This window comes from Colletes latitarsis, chromosome 10, assembly GCF_051014445.1.
Source record: "Colletes latitarsis isolate SP2378_abdomen chromosome 10, iyColLati1, whole genome shotgun sequence".
Lineage (NCBI taxonomy): Eukaryota > Metazoa > Arthropoda > Insecta > Hymenoptera > Colletidae > Colletes > Colletes latitarsis.
In genome coordinates, this window is record NC_135143.1 from 28,674,712 (window position 1) to 28,697,685 (window position 22,974).

The 22,974-nt window shown below is 39.1% G+C and overlaps 1 protein-coding gene across 7 annotated transcripts; it reads left to right on the top strand.

The window, feature by feature from the left end:
* The first annotated feature begins 581 nt into the window (after window positions 1–581).
* Window positions 582–21,254, top strand: LOC143346846 (uncharacterized). 7 transcript variants are annotated; one of them, XM_076775380.1, is made up of 6 exons: window positions 582–815; window positions 6,194–6,360; window positions 7,876–8,093; window positions 8,486–8,560; window positions 10,137–10,365; window positions 14,613–21,254. In XM_076775380.1, the coding sequence occupies exons 2-6, from the start codon at window positions 6,198–6,200 to the stop codon at window positions 14,726–14,728; spliced, it is 801 nt and encodes a 266-aa protein (XP_076631495.1). In that variant the 5' UTR covers window positions 582–815; window positions 6,194–6,197; the 3' UTR covers window positions 14,729–21,254. The 7 variants fall into 7 exon arrangements, with proteins under 7 accessions (XP_076631495.1, XP_076631492.1, XP_076631489.1 ...); XM_076775377.1 differs by lacking the exon at window positions 582–815 and adding an exon at window positions 860–1,326; XM_076775374.1 differs by lacking the exon at window positions 582–815 and adding an exon at window positions 2,110–2,596.
* Window positions 21,255–22,974: the final 1,720 nt, after the last annotated feature.

Below are 22,974 nucleotides of genomic sequence, written 5' to 3' on the forward strand. Positions count from 1 at the left end.
TTGACCCCCACAACTGAAAATAATTTTTCCAAAACGATTCAAAATTTTTATTTTCCCTCAAAAAACTCCACATCTCGAATTTTTTTCTAGAAAAGGGGTAGGATTTCGGGGGTATCTGTAATGACCAAAAATGATTGTAATTGACCCCCGCAACCGAAAATAATTTTTCCAGAACGATTTGAAATTTTTGAATTTAATCGTTAATAACTTTTTAATGAAGCCTCCATCAACAAATTGGTATTCTTTATTTTCGTCATACTTTGGCCTCTGGAATCTCCCATTAAAATTTTCCCCAGGTGTGGCAGAACACCCTGTATAAAAGAGGGGGTTGAAATACATCGTCAATTTACAGAACGCCCCAACAGTTGAATTAACGAAGGTTCTAAAATAGTCGATAAAAAGACGCAGTTCGCGGTTTAATATCCTTCGTGGTAAACAAAAAATGGTAGTAAATTGCGAGCAACGTCGATACCGATAATGGCTGTTCAAATAGGAAACACCTTTTCTAAAGCGGTATTTCACGTTCCAGAATAGAAATCGATGTATCTTCCATCTGCATAACGACGAACGTAATCGTTATTGTCGGTCTGTCGTCGTCGCGTTACAATTTTATTCAGAATATTACGTATACTCGGTGTCGCGATAAAAATACGTAAAACATCCGAGTCGCGTTAATTTCGAAAATGCATCGAGATAAGGGGAGACAATAATACCGAAGATTCGTGTAAACAATAATATCGTAGATTCGTCGTGGAAGTATCGTCAAAGGCCATCTGGAACAGCCTAAAAAACCGAATTGGGTACACGTGCACGATGTATCTAACAAACGTTTAACGTACATAACGTGCGTTCGGTTCGTAGCTACTGCGATTATTTCTTATCGCTGCATGTTCCGAGTTACGCGAGTCTACGCAATAAGTTTCACAATCAATCACACAGTGGGCACGGCGAGAGGCAGACGCGCGCGACAATCGTCGTTGGATCGTGTTCGCGCGAAACGATCGTGAAAAAGCGAAAAGGAAAAGAAAAGAAACCCGACGCGCGAAGTGCAGCGCGAGTTCCGTGGCGGCGATTAAAAATCACTGTCGAGCAAAATGGTGAACGTTCTGTGAGAAAAGCGCGAATATTATACGAAGGAAAATAACGAGGTCCGTTGCTTGGGACGAAAACCCGTTCACGATGTGCTTACCGGAATGACCAAATGGCCTTGGGCATTTTATAGTTCGGTGCATTGAGAAAAAAATTGACAACCGGTTAGCAGGATTAAACGATCCTCGCAGGATAATTGAAATGTCATCAAAAAAATTCAAGAAATGATAATTGAAGGTAAAGATACTTTTTGTGTTTGATATTTTAGAGCATCTTGAGAAATAAAATAAATGATCCAAGAGGAAAGAAATGACTCGAAAGTTTGTCCGTATTGTAATAGTGTAACATATCAAAAGGTCAATAAAGAGACGTTCGGACTTTCGTATCGAAGCTAAAGGCCATCGCGCTCGGAACGTTTTCTTTGAGAAAAAGCTTCTGCGAAAGTTCTCGCGCAGATTAATTGCTCCAACGGGAATTTATTTTTGAACTGAAATTGATTTTTTAGTCGCTGTACGATTAAAAATAAAAAAAAGTGGAGTATTAATAACGGTTTTGTCTATATCAGTGATGCTAAATATAATATTAGATTCCATTTATATCGTCACTTCCACGGTAACCTTTAATTTAATTATTGGAAGAAGTTTATTTTGAGCTACTGAAATATGCATGCGCCTCTGACTCGGACTCAAGGTTAATCAGAACAGAGAACTCAGTTTTAAGATTTCATTCAATATTAGACACGTGAAACGATATATAAAAGAAACGTGTCGATGAGGTCGGGATACGAAATAATGAACAATACAATAAACGAACAAAGTGGAAATTTATGTAAAAGTAAAAATGGCTGCACTGTTCAAACATTTATTGCTTCTCAGCAGGCGATGACCAGACATCCATCCAGTGCCTGAGAAATAAGTTACTCCATTTCTCTAACAGAACGTACGTTTGAAATTGTTATTTCCGGAATCTGCATGTCAGTATCGAACATACTGCTGACCTATCTTTCCATCCATTCAAACGGTCTTACTCACGGACCACCCTTATGTACGTTTGCGCCCGGGTCTCGAGCAGCGCGTGACCCGTGGATGACGCCGGCGCGCGTAACAAAGAAAAGAACGGAGCCTCGACTCGAACAAAACCCAAGAAAGGAAAGAGACACAATAGTAGTGCCAAGAGAGAGGGTGGATGTCTTCGGGTGCAGCGGCAGCCAGCGAAAATAATAAAAAGAGAAAAAGGTAGAGGGGAGTAAGTCGTCGTAGTGCGCGTGTCCGTGAACGACTCGTGGCTCTCTGCGTCGTGCTTGTACCTGGCAGCCAACCGCGTGTAAGGTGGCCCGTTCGGCCAACCCCCTCCCGCGCAGGGTTGATGCGTGGCTGGCGGCGCGTTAGTCGCGTCGCGAACGCGATCCAGTGCTCGTTCACCCCGTCAGCCGTGTCGCGGAGGTTACGCGCCGTGGCGGCGACCACGCCGAAGAAAATGAACGATCGCCAGGTGCGTCCACCTCGACGTAAGTACGCACTGTGGAAGTAGGGATCCTGGGCCACGGACGTCCGCGTGACGCCCCGTCCCCGATTCACGAGGCTCGACAGTCTCCGGCGGGTGGAGGACGACCCGATCGATCGCCGGCAGAGGTGCACGAGAGATGCTCTCGTGGAAAAACACCCGACTTGCCGCGAACCGTAGTCAACCCGACGGACGAGGATCGCGAATCTACGGTCCCGTCGACCCTCCCGAGTCCTACTGTTGCAATTTTTTTAGAGAATGAGCGTTCAGAGGCCGTGGCCAACGAGCTTAACCGTGAGAATCCTGCGCGGGGTGTGGAGTACGGAAAAAGCAGAGTCGAGGGAACGTTTGATCGAACTCGACTGAAAAGTTCGTAGTGTTTCCGTGGCGACTGATTTTTATAGTCTGACCGGTTTTCACGAGCACCAGTTGCCCCGTGTAGGGATTGCAATTAATAGTAATCGGTGGCAGATATGTACGAGAGATGCTCTCGTCCGCGAATCTACGGTTCCGTTGACCCCTTCGTGTTCTACTGATGTTCGCAGTTTTCACAGTCGGTGCTGTGCACGCCCCCGAGGCGTTCAACAGCAATTGTCACATCGAACGTGACAGTGTAAATTCCGCACGGGATATAGAATTGAGAGAATGTACAAGCGAAATCGGGGATTGATCGAATTCGAGTAAACACTGTCCTTGGCGCGATTTACTTGTACAGTTACACGCGATCGGTTTCGAAGACACGAATGTTGTCGAACGGTGGTCTTGAATGAAGAATAATAATCGGTGCCATTGGCTGCAATTGCATTCATTGACCAGCTGGAGGCAGTGTTTTTGTAGCTGATAAGAACGCTTCGCTTCAGTCAGAGCTCGAACGCGAGGATTTAGGTCAGACAGGTGATGAGCTGACTGCGGATTTTGTGAATTTATGGCATATCCGAAATGAGAAACGTGTACCGAGTTTCCGGAATATACAGGGTATTCGGTCACCCCTGGGAAAAATTTTAACGAGAGATTCTAGAAGCCAAAATAAGACGAAAATCAAGAATACCAATTTGTTGATGGAGGCTTGGTTAAAAAGTTATTAACAATTAAATTCAACAATTTCGAATCGTTCTGGAAAAATTATTTTCGGGTATGGGGGTTAATTACAATCATTTTTAGTTATTAGATATAACCTCGAAATCCTACCCACTTTCGAGGAAAAAAATTCGAAAATATGTGAAATTTTTCGACGGAAAACAAAAATTTCAAATCGTTTTGGAAAAATTATTTTTGGTTGCGGGGGCCAATCACAATCCTTTTTGGTCATTAGACATACCCTCGAAATCCTACGCACTTTCGAGAAAAAAATTCCTTACCGAAAATCTGATTAGGTGCCTTTTCGACGAAAATAAAAATTTCAAATTGTTCTGGAAAAATTATTTTCAGTTGAGGGGGTTGATTACAATCATTTTTGGTCATTAGACATACCCTCGAAATCCTACCCACTTCCGAGAAAAAAATTCAGTACGGGTGAAACTTTAAACGTTAATAACTTTTTAAGGAAGCCTCAATCAACAAATTAGTATTCTTGATTTCAGTCTTATTTTGGCCTCTAGAATCTCCCATTAAAATTTTTCCCAGGGTTGGCCGAACACCCAGTATACACCTGTGAAAAATGGAACATTAACTCTGCAATATTATATTCACGTAAAAACAAGTAGGTTAATGTGATATCCCTCTATAGTGTTTTAATATTTTATAGTTGCTTAATATTTTTTTCTTTTATTTTTCATGTGTTTTCCATATTAACATATTATTTAACAATTCTCTATACGTAAATTTGGGAAATGATCATATTACAATACATTAAATTACAGTATTACATGAGTATATTTGTCATGTTTATGCTATAAATACATAAAAGTCTGGTGACAAACATCTACAGAAAGTGGGCTTATAAATCTTCCCTCGTCGCGAGTCCAGACACTCGCTTATCTAAAATTTGTTTCCACACGTTCGAACGTTTCACGAATCTCACGTTCACCATTGACAATTCGATGGACACCATAACCTCAAAAAACCACAAATTACGCGCTTTTGTGTTCCCGTTCCTATAACAGTATATTTTCATAAAGGTATCGAAACCTGTAAGTGCAGCAGAAAGTTTCGGTTAAATCGGTGATCCGAAATGTAAATATTGTTAACATATTCTCCCATTGTATCGCAATACTACTATTCCATATTTGTATCATAACTTTAGATTAAAGCTCAAAACGATACATGATTACGTAACGTCTTTTTCGTATTTAAACCCAAAGAATACTGGCAAAATTTGACCGTTAAAATATGGGGTACCCAGCATAGAAACGAATCACAAAAATCACAAAATTATCGACACGCGTTCGAGCCGATTTTCTGTCGCCATTTTATGAGGAACAGCCTAATGGGGATAAGAATGTTACTCGTCTCTGGCGGAAAGTACCCTAACAACCGCGTAAGAGGCGTGGTGATTGTTGGAACGCTAACCTAACCTCGATTACCTACTTCTGAAACACTTCGCGGTGGCCTTACCGCACACCACTGTCCTCTCTGTTTTTTTTCTCTCGTCCGTTTTTATTTTGCCGCTTCACGCACGCTCTCTCGCCCCGTCTTGCTCGCTCCCATTCGCGGTTCGCCTGCAGCTGCGCAAAGATCCTTCCAAGGAGCAGGAGTGCACACCCTTCTGCAGCTGCAGTTGGCAATGCGACCTCTGTGGATCGTCACTGTTTCGATGGAGCTGTGGTTACGCGCGAAACAAGTACCGACACAGACGGTTGTCCGCTCGTTATTCCACGAATTCTTCGACGAACGTGTTAAATTCGTTAAATCGGAATACCACGTCGGTGCTCGATAAAGCCGCCTAACGACGTGGAACCATTCGTTTCGTTCGCGACCACGTATTTACGTGTACCGGCGAGAGAATGTATAGACGTTGCTCGTTATTTCTCTGACAATGAACGGTTCCCTCTCGAAACCGTGCAAGGAGTGGCTAGCAACTTTCGTCGAATGAACTTCGCTCGACCTCGAGTTACGAGCTTTTTTTTCCTGTTTTTAATTGAAGTAGACAGAGATTCGTCGATGTTCGGCCAGCGATACGGAATATTGTATCTTTTATGTCTAAGCCTCTTATCGTATCTTAGAATAACCTTTTACTTCTCGTGTTATAATCTTGATTTAGGTTTGTCGACTCGTACTTGTAATTTGATCGAATTTGGTGCAAATCGCTTCGTCTATGAAACTTACATTTTACGTAGATATTTCCATTTTACAATTTTGTAATTTGATTATGATATATGTGGATTACATTCACATGTTTTTCTTTTTACGTGGATCGTCGAAAATATTAACGAATAATATATGGTTCGTTACAATTGCGCCTAATTTCTTTTGTCTTATTTTTGATTACGCGATTAACCGATAAAATGGCTTATAACGTCAGATTTGATCAAATATTTAATTCCGCGATTGAAACGCGAGGGAAAGTTGTCGGTAGCGGGCGAAACAAATTAGAGGATACGTAGAAACGCGAGAGTTTGTAATCTTCGACGAAACTAACCGGCTGTATGCTCTTTGGTTTCAGACGAATGATGATACACGTGTCGTCGGAGAACGCTCAACGATACGATCGTGTCAAACGTAAGAGCGTAGCGTTTCTCTCGAACTTTTTCAAGTCGAAAAAGTTGACGTTAGGAATGAAGATCAACGAGGAGGAGGAAATGGAACGGGCCCCCAAAGTCGAGCAACCCGGTAAACACAACAAAGACTCATTTAATACAAACGTTTCGAATCTTTATTTAGATCTTTTTAACCATACAAAAGTGCACATCAATCATTATTTCATACAAAATGAAAGTTGTAAAATGTGGAAAATCTTGCGTCGAGTTAAATCAATGAAATTAATTATCATACAATTTGTTTATAAGAATAAATGTTTTTCTTCTAGTACATGGTTCTAAAAATAATTGGTAAGATGTAGGATCGTATTAATTTATTCGATAATGGAAGTTTCACTGTACGTAAAAATAAAATTGTTACAGAAGAAACTATAGTCGTGAGAAATTAGATTAAATATTGAAATCTGTGAAAGTTTACTACGTTCGCTTATAGTTAGTAGAGGAGTATAGTTTGACCGAGATTTTAGAGCCACCTTATACAGAGTGTTCGGACAACCATGGGAAAAATTTTAATGGAGGATTCTAGAGGCCAAAATAAGACGAAAATCAAGAATACCAATTTGTTGATGGAGGCTTCCTTAAAAAGTTATTAACGTTTAAAGTTACGCATGTAGAACGGTAATCTGCGAACAGCTGCGTGCATGCGATTGAGAATCTATATGTAAACGTTAATAACTTTTTAAGGAAGCCTCCATCAACAAATTGGTATTCTTGATTTTCGTCTTATTTTGTCCTCTAGAATCTCCTATTAAAATTTTTCCCACGAGTGGCCGAACACCCTATATAATATACACAGGATGTTCGGTCACCCCAGGGAAAAATTTTGACAGGGGATTCTGGAGTCCAAAATAAGACGAAAATCAAGAATACCAATTTGTTGATGGAGGCTTCCTTAAAAAGTTATTAACGTTTAAAGTTCTGTCCATATTGAATTTTTTTCTCGAAAATGCGCAAGATTTCGGGGGTATGTCTATTCACCAAAAATGATTGTAATTGACCCCTGTAAACGAAAATAATTTTTCCAGAACGATTTGAAATTTTTTTTTTCGTCGAATTTAGGCACCTAATTAGATTTTTGGTAAGGAATTTTTTTCTCGAAAATGCGAAGGATTTCGGGGGTATGTGTAATGACCAAAAATGATTGTAATTGACCCCCGCAACCGAAAATAATTTTTCCTGAATGATTTGAAATTTTTGAATTTAATTGTTAATAACTTTTTAACGAAGCCTCCATTAACAAATTGGTATTCTTGATTTTCGTCTTATTTTGGCCTCTAAAATCCCCCATTAAAATTTTTCCTTGTAGTTCTTAACACTTTGACTGCCATGTCACCCATATATGGATTTACCATTATAATACTAAAAAAATTAATTCCCAAGTTAAGACGTTGAGAGAAATAAGTTTGAATAGAGTTTGTAAATTTTAACAAGGCTACGAAATTATGTAGCGAAACAAATTTTAGGTTATGTAGCTTAGAATCGTCTAAAATCGAAATTTTACTTTTGCAGAATATTATACGGTTTTGATCTGGCAGTGAACGTGTTAAAGACCAATTTCGCTGACTATTTCGTACGATATCTGTTTCAGCGATCATCACGAACACTTGCAGGCGCAGCGGCAGCGAGAATGACAATCAGGTATCGAGAATTCCGTCGACCTTGAGCGTGGCAGCCGTCGATGTCGTCGTCGCCTGTCAGCCATCGCCGTCGCATTCCGTGTTAACCTTGACACCTGGCAGAACACGGAACATTGATCAGGATATGGAGGCACTTAGACTTAGTCGACAGGATAATCCTTTCCTGCAGGTTCGAATCGATATCCTCCTCTTGGTTTCTAAACGACCGGACGAAGAAAGAGAATTCGATAAAGCTGTGAAAGTAGGGCATATCCTTGTATAAACAGCTTGACGATTTCTTCGTAGAATGATCGTATTTCTTGAGATTCGAAAGTCAGAGATTCAAAAAAAGAAAATGAAACTTTAATTTGTAAAACGTAAATTCATTTCTTTTTGACAATAAAGTTTGAGAGACACCGTTTTTAAATTGAACTTAAAATTACAGAGTTTTAAAAGAAGAAAATGAAACAAATTTAACTTGGAAAACGTAAATTCATTTGTTTTTTTTTGACAATAAAGTTTGAGAGACACCGTTTTTAAACCTTGAAATTATTCGACAAAGAAGGTGTTTTTGTTTTTCAGGTGCTAGCCAGTCGCGAGAGCCTCGTGGAATCCATAGAGGAGTCCGAGTCGGACGACGCCATACTGATGTCTCACGTGAGCGATATTTCATTTTCATTACTGTCCGTAATATCGTAAAAGGAACATCGATCCGGGACCTACGTTGCATTATTAATGGTAGCCTGAACTTAATATCGCAGGCGATGATACTGTACAAAAGGCGACCTTACCCAGATGGCTAAGGGCGCCGCCGCGATAATTTTCTAGATCCCGTTATTCCTGGATATAGTCAGTTAGCCGTATACCGGTTGAATATTTTTAATCAAACGTCGTCGCTTGACCAATGTCACGGTTCGATTTTAACCGTCTTTTTATATCCGTCTGATTAATTAATGAGAGAGTCGCTTCAACGTTTCCTGTGTTCGTTTAACTTTGGGTCGCGCGTAAAATGTCCTTTCGTGGCCATCGCTCGTTGCGTTTTTTCTTTGTTATACAAGGTGTTCGGCCACCCCTGGGAAAAATTTTAATGAGGGATTCTAGAGGCCAAAATAAGACGAAAATCAAGAATATAAATTGGTCGATGAAGGCTTCGTTAAAAAGTTATTAACAATTAAATTCAACAATTTCAAATCGTTCTGGAAAAATTATTTTCAGATGTGGGGGTTAATTACAATCATTTATGGTCATTACACATACCTCCGAAATCCTATCCACTTTCGAGAAAAAAATTCGAGGTGTGAAATTTTTCGACGAAATTAAAATATTTCAAATTGTTCTGAAAAAAATATTGATAGCTGTGGGGGTCAATTACAATCATTTTTGGTGAATAGACATACCCCCGAAATCCTACCCACTTTCGAGAAAAAAATTCGAGAATGTGTGAAATTTTTCGACGGAAAAAAAATATTTCAAATCGTTTTGGAAAAATTATTTTCAGTTGCGGGGATCGATTACAATAATTTTTGGTCATTACACATACCCCCGAAATCCTACGCATTTTCGAGAAAAAAATTCAGTACTGGCGAAACTTTAAATGTTAATAACTTTTTAACAAAGCCTTCATCAACAAATTGGTATTCTTGATTTTCGTCTTATTTTGGCCTCTAGAATCTCCCATTAAAATTTTTCCCTGGGGTGGCTGAACACCCTGTATACTATTCTTCCACGAGAAGAAGTCACATCCCCACTCCTGTTGGAGTCCGCTGACTCACAGGTATTGTTCGAAAACAGCGACGAAGATCGGTGAGAGCCAATCAGCGGACTGCAGCAAGAGTGGGGATATAAACACGCTGTGCCTTCTTCTCGTGGAAGGACGATACATACGTGGAAAAATTCTGATGTTCCTATGGCGTTGTTGGCAATACAATAATGCCCACTTAAACGTTTGCAGTTGTTATTCTGACCCAATCTTGGAAGCCAATCTTCGAGCGTAACTTGACACCGGTCGTTATCGACACATTGTGTCTCACTCACACTCGTCCTCTTCCCTTGTCTCAGTTGAATTCGTGGAAATGATCTGCCTGCTCAGGCTAGGGTCACCACGACCAGCGTTCCTAAGTTTTTTAAATTGTGAGACAAGAAAAAGACATAAAAACAGCCTGTCTCGAGCGCAGACACTTAAGTGGGCATTACTGTACGTATTAACATAACCTAAATACATAACATTTTTCAGGAGTTGGGCGACGCCGATCCGTTGACACTGGCGCAAGTGCACGAGCATTTGGTACGTAGCCCGCCGCCAGCGTCGTGGCCGCACACCACAACCTTCCATTTTCCTCATCAGAATCAGAATACGAACGGGAAGAACGACTCGACGCGTTGCAAAAGCCCGACGAAGACGCCGTCGTACAGGGGCAACGATCACGAGCTTTCTAGAAGCGAACCATCCACGGATATTAGAGGTGCGATTCTAAACGACTAAAAGTTGCCTTCACTCTCTCGATCGAGCCGCTTTCTCACAGTCGAGCATCGTAGCTCGTAGAACCTCCGTAGGCATCATTCGCGCGCTTTTCGTTACGTAAATTATAGTAGCAAGTAAGCTTAGTGCCTGTTCCTTATGGTCTGACGCTTTAATAAAAATTAGTTTCTTATTAATCAATCGTTTCGACTGCGTTCTCATCGATGGTGCTCGGATAACATATTTCTATTCGGGTTTGTTATTTTTTTTTTTTAAAAAAGACCGTAAACTGCTTTGCATTGGGATATTGGGATACATATATTTACCGATGTTTTGGCCATGATTGAAATCACACTGTTCCTAGATCGTAATCTCCAGAACCTGATTTTATTCTGTAAAATTACAAGTTTCAACTTTCGTATGGTCTTTTTCCTCTAGTTGTTTTCATTAACCTGCTAGCAACACTAACACAGTATTCTTTCTTTTGTATCGTTTTGGTTTGGACCATTGGTTTCCTTAATATACCAAATGTATTCCTACCACTAAATACGTGATCATTGATCTATTTATTTAAACGTTGAAATGCAATATCGTCTACTTAAAACGTACATTAAACCTCCAATGCAACCGAGTATGTAAGTGCAGATACTTAATTAGGAGCTTTCATTATATGCAAGCAGCGTGATTGCAGGTTATAGAAAAGTAGTTCACCGATAATTGCAAGTATACAGGGTGTTTTGTAAACATTGAATATTTAGAGAGTCGAAGTAGGCGAAAGGATTCATTGGAATTTTGCAAAGACCAGTACTTAGCTCTCTATCGACCAATACGTAGCTTTCCATCCTTAGAGGCATCAAGGACACTTGAAGGTCACTTGCAATTTTCTTAATTAAATCTATAGCTTCGGTTAATGCAGAAGGTTGGACGTGTCTTGTGACAGATACAAGGGGCACATTTAACGGGTTGTATGTAAATATATCGATCTGTACACATGCCAAAGTGACTGTATACGTATACTTTATTACTGTATTATACTTTATCGCAAGTTTCAATTGCATACGATAATTGCATGTTTCGCTCACGTTTGCATACGTGTCTTTCGATTCGCGTGCACAACGATCGCAAATGCAGTAGAGCCTCCAAAACCGTATTAATAAAATAATAAATAACGGGTCAGATAATAGATATCTTAATTTAAATAAATCATTGTTTCGAATATTTTATCCTTGAATTATCTAGCCTTCAAGCTGAAATAAAAATAGAAAATGAAAAATACGAAATGTGGTGTGTTCAAATATTTATTTTTTATCCATACAGGGTGTTCAGCCACTCCTGGGAAAAATTTTAATGGGGGATTCTAGAGGCCAAAATAAGACGAAAATCAAGAATACTAATTTGTTGATGGAGGCTTGGTTAAAAAGTTATTAACAATTAAATTCAACAATTTCAAATCGTTCTGAAAAAATTATTTTCGGGTGTGGGGGTTAATTACAATCATTTTTGGTCATTACACGTACCCTCGAAATCTTACCCACTTTTTAGAAAAAAATTCGAGAAGGTGTGAAATTTTTCGACGGGAAAAAAAAATTTCAAATCGTTCTAAAAAATTATTATCATTTGAGGGGGTTAATTACAATCATTTATGGTCATTACACATACCCCCGAAATCCTGCGCATTTTCGAGAAAAAAATTCAGTACTATCGGTAATTTAAACGTTAATAACTTTTTAACGAAGCCTCCATCAACAAATTGGTATTCTTGATTTTCGTCTTATTTTGGCCTCCAAAATCCCTCATTAAAATTTTTCCCAGGGTTGTCCGAACACCCTGTATCGAGCGTTCAAATAATGGAGGTTCTACCGTATTTACAAGAAACTTCCGCCAAGTGCCCCCACTTCCGTTTCTGGTGTCGATAAAAATTTGCGAATCTGTAGACCCCCCCAAAAGAAAGGAATACGAATTTTAGTTTAATCGTTTTCAACAATTATTCATTCCGCGTTGTTAATTGTCAATAAATAGTTTAGTTAAGTATCGAGGGTAGGGGCCATTTTGTGGATGTTCCTTGTCAGTCGTAAGTTCCATTTACGAACGAGTGACTCGTTCGCAAAATTCCACGAACACGCTGAATACTCCTTAAGGAGTATGGAAATCGACTCGTTACACAGACACACTTTGGCGCATTAGGAAATTCATGTATTCGTCCCGGACACTTATTCGCGACCTTGATGCCGTGCTTATAGACATGTGCGATCGATTCCCCCTTATTTTTAACTCTGCATAAATTAATGGTTGGCTCCCTGGTGGGTGTGCCTTGACTCAATCTTGCGTTAGAACTTTCGATCGCCTCTTCTCCGTCTTCACAATTGCGGGCCCTTCCTAAAACTATTTTCCAAAAATGAATTTTCCTATTTTCCAATAAACCTCCATCGACGCTAACGATACTGATAATTTCATACTGCATGATTTTTGCTTTTTACTTTATCCGGTAGAAACACGTAACAAATTGTTGCTTGACAGAATCGATTTAGTTTATGTCGCTACCGTGTGACACGTGGTTATCATTTACTTTACTACAGAGTCGATTATTCGCATAAGAGATCTAATCGCTGCCGGATTGTCGCGTTGACCGATTTTTTATGTCGGTCTTTCATGACACACCGGCACGCATATCTTATTTTCATGTAGGGCAATAACTCCAACTCGTTTGTCGTGTTTTGATATCCTAAGTGAACGTCCTTCTAATTAGATTTCCGGTAGAAAATCAAATTCATCCAGCGAATAAATTGTAGAGTTTTAGTAAAATATTTAATTCGATATACGCAATTGTAGATAGGCAACTGGCAATCATTACGCGTGCGCCTGCACATATGCAACCTACAAAGTACATTGTAGAGTTTCTGCAGTCCCATTCAAGCAATCAATCCGTTTCTAAATATACTCATTCATAACGTCTTCAACCCCTCAGTTATGCTCGCCATTACGGGCACGGGCCACGTGTACACACTTTTATTTTAATTTAAATAATTTTAAAGAATTATTTATATAAATGATAACTTAACTTAATGCTGATGATAACTTAAAACTGTAAGTTGAAAACGTTACGAATAAACGTATCTAAAAACGGATTCGTTGCTTTGCTCTAGAAACGATATTTAATTTCAATTATCGTAGAGGTTAAATTAACTATATCGCACAGCTGTACTTCGCCTTTCTACTGAACGTATACAGGGAAAAATTTTAATGGGGAATTCTAGAGGCCAAAATAAGACGAAAATCAAGAATACCAATTTGTTGATGGAGGCTTCGTTAAAAAGTTATTTACAATTAAATTCAACAATTTCAAATCGTTCTGGAAAAATTATTTTCAGTTGCGGGGGTCCATTACAATCATTTTTGGTGAATACATATTCCTTCGAAATCCTTCACACTTTCGAGAAAAAAATTCAGGAAGGTGGTCAAATTTTTCGACAAAATTAAAAAATTTCAAATCGTTCTAGAAAAATTATTTTCGGTTACGGGGGTCAATTACAATCATTTTTGGTGAATAGACATAACCTCGAAATGTTGCGCATTTTCTAGAAAAAAATTCGGGAAGTTGTCAAATTTTTCGACGGAAAAAAAAAATTTCGAATCGTTTTGGAAAAATTATTTTCGGTTGCGTGGGTCAATTACAATTATTTTTGGTCATTACACATACCCCCGAAATCTTGCGCATTTTTGAGAAAAAAATTCCGTATGGGTGAAACTTTAAACGTTAATAACTTTTCAATGAAGCCTTAATGAAGAAATTGGTATTCTTGATTTTCGTCTTATTTTGTCCTCTAGAATCCCCTATTAAAATTTTTCCCACAGTTGACCGAACACCCTGTGTATGTTATATAGGGTGTTTGGCTACTCCTGGGAAAAATTTTAATGGGAGATTTTAGAGGACAAAATAAGACGAAAATCAAGAATACCAATTTGTTGATCGAGGCTTCCTTAAAAAGTTATTAACGTTTAAATATAGATTCTCAATCGCATGCACGCAGCTGTTCGCAGATTACCGTTCTACATGCGTAACTTTAAACGTTAAAAACTTTTTAACGAAGCCTCCATTTTGGCCTCTAGAATTCCCACGGTTGGCTGAACACCCTGTAGTTATTTTTATTTCTGCAGACTGTCCCGTAGACAGCCGTGCCTGACCTTCGTCTGAAACGCGTCCAAGCAGCCTCGTGTTCACGAATACGTCGCGATTGTGTTGGAATTTTTCAGATCGCCACTCGCACACGTTCTCGTTATTGCATCCGACGCCGATTCGTTCGCTGTCGGACGTGCGACGGCTTCACAGATCGGCGGACGACAGTGTGCAGCTGATGTCGAGCGAGTAACACGCTCGATCGTTCCGGTCCGCGACCGGGCCGAGATGGTTTTACGCATTCAGAACGGGGAAGCGTGCTTTGTCGGTGCAATGTTCCCGAGGAGTACGTCCGCGCAAAGGGGATACTCGAACCGTTCCTCGGCGAGTTGACGCGATCGAGGTCCGTCGTGTCGATTTCTCGAGCCCCCGGATCTCGGGAGGATCTCTCCGCTGCTTCGAGAGCAATTGTACCCGCGAGTGGCGTTGACATTGTCGCGCAGGTTGGTTTGTGCGCAGAGCAAATTCGATACTGTCGGGAGTCGTTCGAAAGAATTTTGAAGATTTTTACGTTTCGAGAGTCGCGAGTCACGCGTAATCGGAGAAAATTTTTCGATTGTTTTTTCGTATCACTGTACGAGGATAGAACGGACGTGGGCCCCTGCAACCGGGGCTTATCGTTACCGTGAAATCAAAACAGCAAAACGAGAGTCGAAACCGTGAGAGAAGAGTATTTTTAGATAATCCTGAACCCTTTGTCCCGAGTCACGCACGCAACGACAAGCGAAGAAAGCGACATCTGTGTTGTTGGGCTGACGTTTCGGGAGTCTCGACGCCATAGAGGGGCTATTGTTCCAAGCACAAGGATTAGTAATAACTATTGTTTACTAATTGAGAATAACCGTTTTGTACACTGGGTGCCCCTTTTTCTGCGCGTGTAATTAACGGAGACGATCGAAACGGTGAGAAGCGGAACTACACTCGCTCATCGATTTCAACGTGTTCGACTTTCGACTGCAATGGAATTCGAGAAATACGGTAACTTATGAGTCAAGAAATTTATATGTTACCAAAATGTATAATACTTTTAAGTAACAGATTTTTCAGAATTTATTGAGTTTGTCCCGGTAGAATAAACTACGTAGGGCTCGTATTCGAATATTTATATGTTAAATTGAAAAGTTTCGTGAAACACGCAGCCATCAAAGTATCGAGCAACTTGTAATTATTTCTAGATTTCTTAAAACCAGTTTGCAAGTCGATGAGCGAGCGTGACGTGAAGTTTGCTTTATTTGCAAGAAACAACGGCCTGACACAGTTACCGACCGGGCCTAACAACAATAATTATCGATCGATACTCAACCGTGCAGACAAGCCTGCGTTCGATCGAATACTATTATCTTTATTGTTAATCGGAGAAATTACAACAATATTCCTGAATTCTCCGTCGAAGTAATAAAGGGGGAAATCGTGTGCGCGTGTTTACAGTCAATTTGTGCATACAAATACGCGTGCTCGTTTCTAACGAGGTTGACTCACGAAAGTACGATGGATGGGAATAAAGTGGTGCTGTACCTCTTGCAATAATTACACTACTAGTCACGGACGTTTGATTTGTTATCGAACGTCAAATATTACCTATACACTTAAACAAAAGCTTTTCTTTTTAATTCTTCGATCTTGTACCCTTTGCAACGATACATCGCGTAAAACGAGGTTTTACAGAATTTTATTTGTAAAAATATGGGAAACTTCTATCTCGATGGTACTTAATGGGAAAGGAAAAGGTTAAACTTCGTTTTAGGGGATTATTATATTCAGTTTGTTACGTTCGGTTCCAATTAAGAAGTTACGTAATTTGTTCTAGATATTAGGTTATACAACCTCATTATAATTAGTTTCCACGCCGCAAGTATTGATTTAATTTATGGCTCTGTTTGCATTTCGAAGTTTTAACGTAACAGGTGCCACTTTGTACCTGCAATTCGATAAACGTCGATACACGACGCGTAATGATCGACGTACATCTCATATGTGACTCGATTAGTTGGTACCACCGAATCAGTTGTACTTAAGGGGTTAGGTAACTCTAAAATTTTGAACAATTCGATATTTTGTTTTTTGGATTGAATAATAGTTTGAAGCCTTACAATCATTATGCGAAAGGTCCCAGTGTCGGAACAATAGAGGCCAAAATAAGACGAAAATCAAGAATACCAATTTGTCGATGGAGGCTTCGTTAAAAAGTTATTAACAATTAAATTAAAAAATTCCAAATCGATATAGAAAAATTATTTTCGGTTGCAGGAGTCAATTACAATCATTTTTGGTGAAGGGGCATACCCTCGAAATCCTACGCACTTTCGAGAAAAAAATTCGAATAGTTGTTGAAATTTTTTGACAAAATTAAAAAATTCCAAATCGATATAGAAAAATTATTTTCGGTTGCAGGAGTCAATTACAATCATTTTTGGTGAAAGGATATACCCTCGAAATCCTACGCACTTTCGAGAAAAAAATTCGAGAAGGTGTGAAATTTTTCGACGGAAAAAAAAAATTTCAAATTGATCTGGAAAAATTATTTTCGGTTGCAGGGGTCAATTACAATCATTTTTGGTGAACAGACATACCCCCAAAATCCTACCCACTTTCTAGAAAAAAATTCGAGTAGGTGGACAAATTTTTCGACAAAATTAAAAAATTCCAAATCGTTTTGGAAAAATTATTTTCGGTTGCGGGGGTCAATTACAATCATTTTTGGTGAATAGACATACCCCCGAAATCTTGCGCATTTTCGAGAAAAAAATTCAGTACGGTCGAAACATTAAACGTTTAATAACTTTTTAATGAAGCCTCCATCAACAAATTGGTATTCTTGATTTTCGTCTTATTTTGGACTCTAGAATCCCCCAGGGGTGGCTGAACACCCTGTATCTGCGTATATCAAACTTTAAATGCATTTTCCTCGGAACTATGTTCTACAAAACGGTGTGCAGAATTACTCCAGTCCTAATTAATCAATTGCTTTGAAAATTTACAGTTATCTTTACTATTACATTTATTAAGCATTGACGATCCGTTTTTTAAAAATTGTCTAATAATTCTGCAAAATATTGGTAATAAAAACTCGATTTTTGATAAAATTCGATTTTAGGTTTCAAATATCTGCCATATTGTTAATTTTTATACAAATTGAAATGTCTCATCGTCGATGCTAAGGACTTTTATCATAGTTAATGGAATATTTCGACAACCATTTTACCATAATCCTGCACGCCACTTAGGCATCGAAAAATGAAGTGGCTCGGGAACATGGCGCTGTGTAGGCTTAATTATAAATATTTTTTAAACATTGCCAAGGTTTCTTTTCAATATTTATTATACCTAAATACAGTGCAAAGTCTCAGGATAATTGACTGCTTATTTTTTCTTCATTGCAGCTTAAAAAATTGCCTTGTTTTCCATACCGCTAGAGTTACCTAACCCCTTAACGCTTCGACGGCCGCTGTCACGTATACGTGACTATGCGAACTAGCAGACGCTGGCCACTGTCACGTGTGCGTGATCTACTGTATCAGTCACCATTTCGTCATACATTCAACTTATTACGTTCGTTGAGGTTGCATTTATAATTCCTTATAATATTCATAGCTTCTTCGCGTATCTCACTTTGGTCTACGATATCAGTGGTGACGTACAACGATCTTCGCGTGATACGTGCGGCCATTGAAGCGTTAAGAAGCACAACGTGTTCTTTTCTCCTTTTTTTCCATAACGATACGATGCCGTTCCACGACGAAGATTTTTCACGCGATGTTTGCGCAAGAAAACGATCGGAAAAACAGAGAATCGTCTTTTGCTTCGATCAAACGATACGTACGATACTTCGAATGTCCTTCTAGAAAATTATCTTGCAATTAACATGGAAAGATTTGTAATTATATCGTCAGCGATAACCCCGAATGTATCGTGAAAGTAATTAAGTATTACGCGTCCTTATTTCAAGTATTATTTCACGAAATAGTGACACGACTGCGTTAACTGTATCGAGCAAGTTTACCGAGCTTACATTGTTGTTGTTATTGTTGTTGTTAGGTATTTATTCTGCACAAATCATTTTCGCGTATCGGAATGTTTATTTCGTAACCATTCGTTCCCACTGTAAAGGTATGTTTTCGCGTGGCAGTAAACTGTCACGATGCAGCGGTTTTTCAATTATATGCAGTTATAGTGTTCGGTCAACCTAGGGAAAAATTTTAATAGGGGATTTTGGAGGCCAAAATAAGACGAAAATCAAGAATACCAATTTGTTAATGGAGGATCCATTAAAAAGTTATTAACAATTAAATTCAAAAATTTCAAATCGTTCTGGAAAAATTATTTTTGATTGCAGGGGTCAATTATAAGCATTTTTGGTGAATAGACATATCCCTGAATTCCTACCCACTTTCGAGAAAAAAAATCGGGTGTGCTAAAATTTTTCGGCGAAAAAAAAATTTTTCAAATCATTCTGAAAAAAATATTATTAGCTGTGGGGGTCAATTACAATCAGTTTTGGTGAATAGACATACCCTCGAAATCTTGCGCATTTTCGAGAAAAAAATTCAGAACGAGCGGAACTTCAAACGTCAATAACTTTTTAATGAAGCCTCAGTCAAGAAATTGATATTCTTGATTTTCGTCTTATTTTGGCCTCTAGAATCACCCATCAAAATTTTTCCCTCGCGTGGCTGAACACCCTGTATAACATTTATTCATTTTTAAAACCATATAGAATAAACTAATGTATTATTTGCAAAACGATACAGTCTGTTGCTGGAAAATCAAAATTGTCAAATTGCCAAATTTTATTCACGAGTAATTTATACAAATTTTACACTCATTAACTAGTTTTTGACACTCGCGTGGACATAACCTCACCGACACCGAAGGTAACCAAAGTAATCTGACTTAACACTAGGTTTACGGACACTAGTTGCGCTTATTTTTATTGTAATTCGCTGTGTTAACAGTTACATTTAAATGCAATTTTTCTTTTAGTCAGAGTGTATATTCATATCATTACGTCAATTAAACCCAGCATAAATTGCTAACGAATAATATTTATAAGTTCTGTAACGTTTAGAATTTTAATGCGTTTTACGTATTCCGTAAACCTAGTGTTAAACGTGAGAACAGCTGCAAAACTCGTGACTTCTACTGTCGCGCGAACACGGGTCTTTCAACATTGTTTTGTAACGTAATTAGCGAACGTTTGCTATTTTCAGAAAATGCAGGAGAAAGTGTAAATCGTTTCGAGATGAGTATTGTGCGCGGCGCTGACGATGCGCCAATTGTATAGGCCTGAATATAATAAGAAGTGAAAATAATCGTAGGTTAAGAACTTTTTTTTATATATATATAGACAGCGAGAGAGAAGACGTGTACGCGGATACTTCGAAAAGGATTACTCTGCATCGATTCGAAGATAATTCACCATCTGGATCGAGAGTATTTTTTTAACGTTGCAGCACAATTTTACGCGAGCACAGATACGTTACGTCGAGCAGCAAATTTTCGTTTTTCTAACGCACATAACCTATACGTTTTTTTTTCTGTTCGTGCTTCGTTACAAAGTTTACGATAGCCTCGACTCTTCACGGGCAATTTTCCCCCCTGCATCTTGTAATATCTGTGGCCGTGTAATCGACGAACGAAAATTTGAAAACGAAGAACGCGTTACGTTCCGAAACCAAGCGAAAAGAAAGTTCGAAAGTAGAATTCGCAGGCCAGCTGCGTATCAACGACGCGGTGATGTAATTTTAGCAGGGTTTATACGAAACTTTCCAAATAGTAGCATGTAAGTGAAGAAGATCTAGACAATTATTATTACTATAGAGTCCAATTGACTTGGCCATTGAGAATTGAGATTATTTGTATCCTATGGGGATGCCACGTTACGTACCGTACACGCGCATTAGAGGTTCGTGGCGGCCTTAAGATTCCAATCGGGAGCCAAACGGACGCAAAATATATGTATGAAAAACGCAAAAAAATCAGTAGAGAGACTTATATAATCTAGTCGAATATAACGTATATGCCGAGGACTGTGTTGTCGCTCGTAAGAAAATATTAAATTAATACTTGTTCGGGTAATCGTTCGAGTGTTGAATAATCGACAAGAGGTTATAATTGGAATATTATTAAGCGAGTCTGAAGTTACTTTTATCGAAAACGCGATGTTGAATCTTACAATAAACTCTCAATTTTACCGATCACGACTGAGACGGACTTTGAATTTAACGAACCAAAGATTATAAATTTTATTTTCACAGTTAAAAATGAAATTATTAGTTTCCACTATTTATTGACGATTACTCTTATTGGTTGTTAAAAATCAAAGGCTTTTTGTCTTTGAAGTTTTATACGTATGACTTGGATTTCCACGTTATTAAAATTTCCAATTTTAAAGGTTATATTTTGTTTATCGTAGCTTGGAAGGAAGACACAATAAATCAAATTAATTCAAATACATATATATATAATTAAATTATACGATACCAAATTTCGAATTCGAGAAAAGAGAAATACGTTACTCGTTGATACAGGGTAGTTTTATTTTAGTATAATTGTAAATTATGTATTTCAATTTTTCGTCGCTGTTGTAGCCATATGTTAACCAACTTGTCAAATTTTATGCTGCGCAAGTTAACGAATAATTCTTCGAATAAGTCCTTATTCGTTTGGATTTTTAATCGCGCCGGCGAAATATTGTCGAAATAAAAGTTTGATTCTTTATACACTGGCTACAAATTTATCGAAACAATCCTTTTTCTTCCTCCTGTTATTTTAACAACTGAAATCCGACCTCCCGTCTACGGCATACAAATTCCGAATCTCGACTGCCCAGGAATTTTTACTAGCCTTTACTAGAGTTCATTACTGAACTCTGCAAATTACTCCTGGTTTCTATTTGCCTCTGATGACCTCTGATGACCAGTGCTGACAAAACTACAGAACTCCCGACAACTTTTTACACCATACAGCGATTGTTACTGACTGCTCCTGATTACTGCTTGCCTCTGCTGGACTCTGCTGACCATCGCTTATATTTATGACAACCTATAACGATTACTACTGACTTCTGCTAACCTCTGTTGGTCTTTGCTGATCTCTGTCAGCGTGTGCTCGTCTCTGCTGAACTTTCCTGGCCTCTGCCGAACGCTACTGACCACTGCAGGTATTTCTGATAATGTATAACGATTAATACTTACTACTGCATGCCCCTACAAGTCTCTGCTTGCCTTTGCAGCTTTCTGCTTGCCTGTGCATGCCTTTGCTGCCCTCTGCTGAACACTGCTGACAACCCCTGATGCTTCTAACATCGTATAACAATTACTACATGCTACTGTTCGCCCCTGCTGATCTCTGCTTGCCACTGCATGCCTCTGCTCGTCTCTGCTGACCGCTACTGACCACCTCTGATGCTTCTGACAACATATAACGCTTCCTACTTGCTACTATTCGCCCCTGGTGATCTCTGCTTGCCACTGCTGGCCTCTGCTGACCACCGCTTATATTTCTGGCAACGTACAACGATTACTACGACTCCTGCCTTCCTCTGTTAACCTCTGCCAGCGTCCCCTGGCCTAAGCTGGCCTCTGCTGACCACTACTGACCACCGTTTATATTTCTGGCAACGTACAACGATTACTACTGGCTACTGCCACCCTCTGCTGACCTCTGTCAGCATCTCCCGACCTAAGCTGGCCTCTGCTAACATCTCCCGACGTCAGCTGACCATCGCTGACTACTGCTAACCGTTGCTGACAACTTGTGACATGATGTAATATAATATAATATGTTTATATGTATTAAAGTTTTGTATAATGTAAATCTATGACAATAAATGATATAATTTCAAAGTATTCAATGTGTTCTCATCATTTTTTACCGTCCTTTTCCTCTCCAAATCATTCTCTTACCTATAAGATGCGTACCACCTTCTTCGCAAGTTCACCAGCATTTTAGAAATGTTCCGGGAACTTTGGAAATCCGAATTTGACCTTGACCTTGGCCCAGTTTCGAAAGTGGGTCAAGGCCATTCGAATCTTAGAAAAATTTCGGCCGCTTCGAAAATCCAAATGGCCTTGACCCACTTTCGAAATTGGGTCAAGGCCATTCGAAATTTTAGAAATCTGGCCGCTTCGAAAATCCAAATGGCCTTGACCCAATTTCGAAAGTGGGTCAAGGCCATTCGAAATTTTAGAAATCTTCTGGCCGCTTCGAAAATCCAAATGGCCTTGACCCAATTTCGAAAGTGGGTCAAGGCCATTCGAAATTTCAGAAATCTTCCGGGCGCTTTGGAAATCTGGATTTGGCCTTGACCCAGTTTCGAAAGTGGGTCAAGGTCACCGGCATTTCAAAAAACGCTCCGGGCACTTTGGAATTCCAGTTTTAAGTAGAGAAACGGTTTCTTATAACTAAGGGAATAATGGGGAGAGGAAAAGTAAGGTAAAA

Excerpts from the sequence above, each read along its gene's own strand:
- LOC143346846 (XM_076775380.1), top strand. The coding sequence starts at position 6,198 with ATGATGATACACGTGTCGTCGGAGAACGCTCAACGATACGATCGTGTC. Across the intron at positions 6,361-7,875 it reads CCCCAAAGTCGAGCAACCCG|CGATCATCACGAACACTTGC; the intron begins GTAAACACAACA and ends TATCTGTTTCAG. Across the intron at positions 10,366-14,612 it reads ACCATCCACGGATATTAGAG|ATCGCCACTCGCACACGTTC; the intron begins GTGCGATTCTAA and ends GGAATTTTTCAG.